Here is an 8,603-nt window from a genome sequence, read left to right on the forward strand (position 1 = left end):
AAAAAAAAATACAATGCAATTATTCTTAAAAGCTGCAATGGCAAGTAATGCATTTTACGAATATTTTGACAGTCGAAATATTGGGCATTAGCCTTGACCTAAAAATGTTCATTATTATTTTGAAATCTGTCATTTTCAAGTAAATTTTCTGTGTTAAGTTTGTTGCTTTTATTAGCAATTAAACTTTTTTCTTTTCTTTTTTTTTTTGGTCAAAATAATGAAATGTTGTAGATTTTCTGTCATGAGAGAAAAAATGAACTTACAGTTGAAATTCGAAAAATTGTTCGGAAAATGTCCGAACTACAAGTTAAGAAATATTGCTGGTTGACCATACATCATTGCTAGATAGATACACGTTCTAAGCAATAAGCTTTTTTCTTTTTAAATTTTTTTGTTGGCTTACTATTTGTAAGAATAAAATGTAATCAAAAATTTTATATTTTTTATTTGTGGATTACGATAAGGTATGTAAGGACATTATAATGTGAAAAACAATCATAGCGTAAATGCAGTCTTTATGGAATACAAAAAAATATGCACTTAAAAGTTTATCTTGTGTAGTGTTTACACTATGAACTTAAAAAAAGTAGTTAAATCAATTTCAATTTTTATGATTGTCAGTTTATACTAACATTCTGGGATTAATTTTAACGCATGTTGTTTTTGTCTTATTTAATTTATTTTGATTGATAAACTATTTGAATTTGTCTTCATTCAAGTATTGTGAAGCTACCACGGGATACAAATCTAAGAGAATTATTTTTTGTTGGCATATTGTAGAAACTAGCAAAATTTATAATAAAAAAATATTATAAGAAGTGAAACGAATATTAAAATATTTTATAAGCAGGTTTCAGATTTAATTATCGAACAATGGTCTCACAATTGTCACATAAATTGACACCTTACCTTAATGAAAAAGAGTTAGTTAGGTCATCAAATTTCCTCTAAGAATCTTTAAATATAGTTCTATTGAAATGTAGCTGATAATTATGATTCATTGAGCAACAATATTTGACAAATCTAGAGGAAATCTAGATTAAATTGAGATTTAACTATTAAAAACACCATATGTTAAATATTCCATATCATATCACCTACAAATATGTATATTTTTATCAGCAAAAGTTCCATAACTATGTATGTTAAAAATGAACAATATAAAATTTAATGAATTTTAATATCTAATATATTCAAAAATATTTTATTTTATTGAAATACTTTTTGTTATTGTTAGGGAATGTGGCATTGTGACCGTCGGGTCTATTGTACCCCTTTCTGGGTTTAGAATAGGTTTTTAAGCCCTGTCGTGTCAATTAATAGTAGTATATAATCTACTTTACAGAGTTTTATTGCCTCTTCTGTAAGAATATAGATTCTCAGTAGCCTATTCCATATGTGCATTAGCGTAGTGCATTCTAACAGCACTTGTGTGGCCAACTCCTCATTCTCTTCACAGATTCTATAGTTTGCATCCGTAATTATACCCAGTCTAGTTATTAAAATACTTGTTTTTAAGAAACTTAATTTTTATTTTTATAAAAAAACGAAATTTTTTTTCAAACACCTTATATATACGTACTTCTAAATCTTTAAATATTTTCAAATATCACTTGTAATATTTAATATAGCTGTATAGTTAGTGCTATAATTCATTTGTTTAATAACTGAACTTTTTTTTTTCAAATATAATAGTAGTAATAGGTACCTTTTTTATTTCAAATGGATTTTTTTCTAAAATATATATTAATGCCCGTAGATTCTATGAGGAGCAAAGGGTCACAATACTATATAGACAATTTTTAATTAGTACTTACCTTTATAATCTATATTGTATCTATATATGTCTATATATGTCTTTACATATTTTTGTTATTTTCTGAATTTAAGGTTCTACTAAAGTTTATAAAATATTTATACGTAGTCTTTATGTACACTATGAAGCCACAAATAAAATGTTTTCTTCCATAAACACAATAAAGCAATATACATTGTGACCGAAAAGTTTTCGGAAATTCTCATTTAAAATTCGCGCGCTGTATATTTTTCGATATTTTAAGTTTTGTAGGTGGCAGCCTGTCCTTAATACTATGGCCAAAAATGAGCCGATCTGTCGGACAGTTCGTTTACGGCAGCTGTTGAAACCAGTTCACCTCAGTAGTGCGTTGCGAAAAAAACAATGGAAAAAAATATTGAACAAAGAGTTTGCATCAAATTTTGTTTTTCGAACGAAATTTCGTGTGCAGAATCGTTGCGAATGCTACAAAAGGCTTATGGGGAATCAGTTTTATCGAAAACTCAAGTTTATGAGTGGTACAAAGCCTTTCAGGACTGTCGTACGACCGTCGAAGACATGCCGCGTTCTGGACGACCTTCGACCTCTACCACCGACGAAAACATTGAAAAGGCAAAGGAAATCGTGTTCAAAAATCCTCATGTGAGTGTTAGAGAGATAGCACGAGAGCTAGGCATCGGTCGTGAGATGGCTCGTTTGATTTTGGTGGACAATTTGTGTATGCGACGTGTCAACGCCCGGCTTGTTCCGATTCACCTCAATTTGTTCAACATTATCAACGATTTTAAGGCCAAACATTCAATAAATACCATCGAACAGCCACCGTATTCACCTGATCTTGCACCGTGTGACTTTTTCCTGTTTCCCAACCTCAAATTACCACTCAGAGGAACGCGTTTTGAATCCATAGAAGACGTAAAACAGAATTCGCAGAGGGAACTCAAAGCCATACCGGAAAGCGCCTATAAAAAATGTTTTGATGATTGGAAGAAACGTTGGCATTTGGTGTATCGCTTCTAATGGAGCATATTTTGAAGGAGATAAAATAAATATTGATGAAGATTAAGAATTTTGCGTTTTATTTAAAATTTCCGGAAACTTTTCGGTCACAATGTATGTATATTTTAAAATGTGTAAAGATACTTACTGTTTCATTAAGTTTGTTGTAGGACAGACATTTGTCGCTTTATTGTTATGCGTTATATGACGCAAACCGTTTTGCCAACGCTTTTTACCATAAAATAATAATACACAGTAAAAAATAATTTAAGTGCAGACATGCAAATTGAAAGAAAGAATTATGAAAATAAATCAAAATGAAATTTTAATATAGACAGCAAATTTATACAATATTAATAAATTGTCAATCAGTTATGAAAGTTAATATTTATATCTGAAAAAAAAGTAACAATAAAATAGAAATAAATTATTAAGCAAAAAATTGTGATTATTTATTTTCTGTTGTTGGAAAGTTAAGAATTAGTGCAAAATTTGAAGCGACCACAACGCAAAAAAAGCTAAAAAAAGGTTAAATATTTCATGCAATTTAATCGTTAACATTAAAATGATTAAAAGTTAGAAAATTTAATTTATATACAAAACACAGAACAGAAAAAGTGTTTATAACACATTAGAGACAAATGTTAAGTGCTAAAGAACATGCCAACTAAACCATCAAAATGGCAGCTTGAAACAAAGGAGATAGTACAGAAGACGACATGACAGGACATAACAAATAGAGCATTCACTCATGTGCTGTTGATTATTTTTTTTACTTATTGTGCAATTATTAGTATAATTTATGTTAATATAACATTAATAGTGTTAATTAAAATTAACGTGCTTTATTGTTTTCTGCTTAGGGTTCTAAATAAAATCCATTTTTATATTTGGTTTCGGTTTATTGAACTTACTGTTTTTTTAAGCACATCATTGGACAGACATTATTCGCTTTAACATTATGTGTAATTTTTCTTATACCATCTAACCAAATCTAAAAGAAAATTAAATAAATTGAATGATAAATTGAAGTATTAAATAATTTAATGTAAAGAAATTTAATCAAATAATCAATAAATGCTTAAAAATTTCGCCAGATGGCGTCGAATACATTTTTACATCAATCTTTGACGAATAGCATAATACTATGTTCAGACACAACTTAATTTTACAAAAATCTTTTTTTTTTTTTCTCAAAGAAAAGGGTTGGGAAGTAGTCACCGCGTCACTGCATCCTCGAGGATTATTGTGACATACCCACTTCAGTTCCATAGACGAGTAGCAGTTAAGAATGCCAATATGTCCTTTGGAGAGATGTTGCCTAATTCCGTTATAAGCGGATAAGCAATGGATAAGTAGCGAAGTCTGAGTCTTGCAAGACTATCACAAAAATCTTAATATCATCTTTGTTTCAATGAAATGAAGTTGTTTCTGCCACACAAAATTCAGTTTTGAGTTTAGAACGAAATTAAGGAAAACTGTGTTCAGACAGCCAAATTTCCTTAATTTCGTAAAAATGAAATTAAGTTAATTTCGAAAATGTTCATATTACCCCAAATTAAGGAAATCATATGTTTTTTGTTTACAAATCGAATGTTAAAAATTACCATTTGTATCCGAGAAATTTTAAAAGTTGATTAATATAACTATAGAGGATGGATTCAGTAGTTTTATTAGGTTTACTGCATTTTAAATTAATAACAGTTACAGTTTTTTTCTTTATATTCAAATTTAAAAAATTGCACTACTTTCAAAATATTTCCCGGTTTTATTAAAGTCCAGTCTCATTTAAAGAAAATGTCACTTTACTGGAGTGATTGTGTTTAAAGAGAAAAATCTATGTAATATTTATGAAATGGAAATTAAACAGCTATCAAATATTAATATATATAAATATGAGAGAATATCTAAGCTGACCTATTTTAAAATAATAATCGTAAATTTCGTGGTTCGAATTTGGCAACACTGTTTCAGTGACATACCAGACGAAACTGTGCATCATACATTAGGTTTAATGTATGCAATTCTACAATATGGATCGTTATGGATATGGATTGCAATATTTTGCTTCGAACATTCCTTCCATTCCCCTCCTTTTTGGGATAATTTCTAAATATATGGTAGAGTATGACTCTACGTACTTAACAAGTCAAAAAACTACAAGTGAAGTTGCAACACCAAATAGGTATATGGCATTCCACCTGTACCCCTACTGATTTCAGTCATGCAACAATTAGTATCAATATGTTATCGGGCGTAGTCAATAACACTTGAAATAAGGAATCCGAAATATTTTTTTGACTTTTTGAACCATATAAAGTGATTAAAGATAATATCAAAGACTTACATTGCTTTAACCCAATAAATTATTACTCCTTTAAACTTTTAATATAACATCAGAGGCAAAATAAAGAGTAACTATAATGTATCTAAAACTTATTTAAACCCAAAAGGAACTCATTATTCTACTATGTTTAAAGGTTTTAAACTAAAAATGTCCAAATTCTACTTAAACTGTAAAACTAGAAAATATAAATTCATTTTGAAAAGATATTTTTCTTTGGAAATACCTGCATGATTAATAAGCGATTTTAAAGTTTTTACACAAAATTATATTTCAAAAATCCTATCAGAACAACAGAGTAGAATAAAAAGTTAACAGCTCTTTTTTAAAACAAAGTTTTACTCTACATACAATTTTACAACACATTAATCTAAATAAAGTATCTTTGAAAGGAACACAGATACATTATATACATAATGTATAAGTATAATATGTATGCAAAGTAAAACTTATTTTAATTTATTTCATTTTTATACATATTACAATTTAAGATTTTTTAAAAAAATTTATGAAAAATATTTGAGCATTTATAAAATGCTCCCTTGACATTAGAATCCAAAAGATTTTTAAACCCAAAAACGTTTTTCTTGTACGCATAAACGCCAATAGCTAATGTACAAACTGTCAACCCAAAGACCAGGTAGTTTCGTTCACGGTTGGCTGATGCCTTTGGAATTGATACACCTTCGATTTGTGTACTAGTGCCGGTAACACCATTAAATTCATCGATCAAAGAAACATCAGTAGTAGCAGAGACTGGCATTGGGTGTTTAGCAAAGAACATGAGATAACGTGGGCGAACGATATCACCTAGCAGAATGGACAAACATGCATTATCACATTTACTTATAAAGTGATAATATGCAGAGCGACATATGAATTGACACAAAGCCACACATCTAAGTTCAGTGCCCAGACTTGAACCTTTCCAACAGAATTGAAAATTACTTTCCTGCAAACTCACTGAGACATTCTGAGATATTATAAGAGATGCATCAGAATTGTCTTTCCTTTGTTTGTTATACAAAAATCCATTATACAACACCGAATAATATTTATCCAGAGAATAACCGCACATACCATTGTTGAGTCCATACTGCGATGCTCGTGCCTCAAAAGTTTTCTCCTCCTGTGAATTGGAATCATAACAAATTCGAAAGATATCTGTGGGATCTACTTTGTCTTCAAAATGTTGAGTAAGAGTAATGACTTTTTGCAACTCTTTTTCATTCATGGTTCGAATTTCGGGTATCCTTTTTTCCCAAAGAATCCAATGAAGTAAATGGATTGCTCGTGGATTAACTTCTGAAATCCTGGGTCCTTTTATTTTTCGAAGCAAAACATTTAATTTAGGAGTTGCGTTGATAGTTTCAAGTAGTCCATCAAAATCACATTTATTATCAGCGTTCATAAACATTGGCGGAATCGGGTCTAACAATTCTTCACGATCAGCACTTTGGATAGCAGCCACGAATAATGTGAACTTTGCTTCACATCCTCGAATATCGTTCTGTAATATTACCTCCAGTTCAGCCCCAATTTGAAGATACTTCACGTGGTCCATCTTTGCTCCATATTCATTAACTGGCTTGTTTTCTGTAGAATCTCCAGGAGGGATCGACATGTTTCAGCTTGACAACTTTCAGAGTCACGTACAAATAATAACAAATAAATATGCAATAATTACCACTAAAAGATTTTGACAAGTATTCGTTTCAGGAACGGAACCAAATAAATGAAATAAATAAAAAATAAAATTCTGAGTTTAACTAATTTCTAATTTTTAAAAAAAAAATTACGGCAAATGAAATTTTTCAACTGAAAAATTACTTTGTTTTTCTTTTTTTGTGTATGACAAGTAATATGCAATAAGTTTAATATATTATTAATAAGAATATATTATTATGTTGTAGCTATTTGAGCCAACGCACTTGAGCACTTTTACTCTCTACTAACTGCAAGGTATCTTCAAAACTCCTCTTTACGCCTTGACTGGATTATTGTTTATCACTTCATCAGACTAAACAATAATTGACCTCATATCTGCATACCTCCCCGAGGAGCCTGTTAACATTCTGAGATTCGATAACGCGATGTTGGTAAGTCTGTCAGTTTTTGCAAATAATTTCAGTGCTCTATCCTTTATGTACTTTTTGATCGGATCTTGAGATCGCTGAGGATGTCATTCGTCCTAATGTACCATGGTACCTTCAAAAGTCTTCTCAGAGCTTGGCTTTGTGCAATTTCTAGCTGGCGAATAGTAGTGTTTGAGATTTTGCTAAACGCTACACATCCATATAGGAATGATAGACGAATTATTTGATTATATATAATGAATTATAAATTATATATAATCCATTATATTATTGTGAATTATGAGTATAATCTTATAGAATTTAATCAATTTTTCAATAATTAGCAGCTTTTGATTATGAATATAATCTGAGATAATATTATAGATTGTATACAGTAAAATCCAAAAATATGCAATCACATTATAAAAGTAGTTAAAGCGAATATCGATGTTTTTTGGTATTCCTTCTATATGTATGCTTCTAAATCAATATTTTTGGATTATTGAGCCATTTTACCATAAAATTTATAGATTCACTATAGTTCACTATAGAATTCCAAACGGGAGAAATCTCGACCTAAAATCCGGATATCAGAGGGTTCCCGAACATGTAATTCAACAATTTTCCCTATTCGTACGACTGCATGCTTCATATGTCAGTGTAGATACGATCATACCTGAGAGAAGCTAATGTAGCTGTATCAATGAATATATAGATAGGTTTTCAGCTAATTTTCAAAATGATTAATTTCTTATTGCAAGTTAAGCGATAATTAAGATATCTTGCTACCTGTCATTTTCTTCAACTATGAGCAAGACAAAGCCAGAGATGTATTAAACAGGCATAAATGCATAGTATTTTATAAAGCCATGTCCAAAGATAAACTCTGGAGGGATTACGATTTTCTTTTTTCGTATAAAATGTTCTTTGTGTCACCTTTGAGTAATGAGTAACATTTTCTTTTTATTTATTAAAAAATTGTAACTGGTATTAACAGTTATGACGGTAGTGACAATTTTCCTTAATAGAAACTATTGCATTTATTGGAGTGCAATATTAGTGTGCAATATAGACAACAGAATAAAGAGGATGGCGTAGATATAGTTTCAATAATATTACTTTATATTAGATCGTAATTCTGATGATGACTCTCGAAATATGGAATATAATAAAATATAGTAAGCGTTGAATTATTTAATAAAAAGGGTAGGTCCCTTTTAAAAAATATATATTAAAGAAATTTTTTTTATTTGCTATGCTATTTAGTTAACGATTACTCAACCTCATACATTGATTTATATATAGGTAGATTTATAAATTTTAGATTGTTTTGTTTTCAATATTCCTTTATAAAAGTTCGTGAAAACTTTTGCTTATTTAAAAGTAATTT

The 8,603-nt window shown here is 29.6% G+C and overlaps 1 protein-coding gene across 1 annotated transcript; it reads right to left on the reverse strand.

Annotated features, from left to right (window-relative positions):
- Positions 1 to 3,704: 3,704 nt before the first annotated feature.
- Positions 3,705 to 6,762, reverse strand: LOC119666865. Its single transcript, XM_038076143.1, has 2 exons — positions 5,761 to 6,762; positions 3,705 to 3,788 (listed from the first exon to the last, which is right to left on the reverse strand). Exons 1-2 carry the CDS (start codon positions 6,760 to 6,762, stop codon positions 3,705 to 3,707), a joined length of 1,086 nt encoding a protein of 361 aa, XP_037932071.1.
- Between the last annotated feature and the right edge of the window lie 1,841 nt (positions 6,763 to 8,603).

Source organism: Teleopsis dalmanni, chromosome 1 (assembly GCF_002237135.1).
Source record: "Teleopsis dalmanni isolate 2A chromosome 1, ASM223713v2, whole genome shotgun sequence".
Classification (NCBI taxonomy): domain Eukaryota; kingdom Metazoa; phylum Arthropoda; class Insecta; order Diptera; family Diopsidae; genus Teleopsis; species Teleopsis dalmanni.

Coding starts and splice junctions, on each gene's coding strand:
- LOC119666865 (XM_038076143.1), bottom strand. CDS start 6,762: ATGTCGATCCCTCCTGGAGATTCTACAGAAAACAAGCCAGTTAATGAA. Junction 3,789..5,760: donor ACCTGGTCTTTGGGTTGACA/GTTTGTACATTA, acceptor ATTTTCTTTTAG/ATTTGGTTAGATGGTATAAG.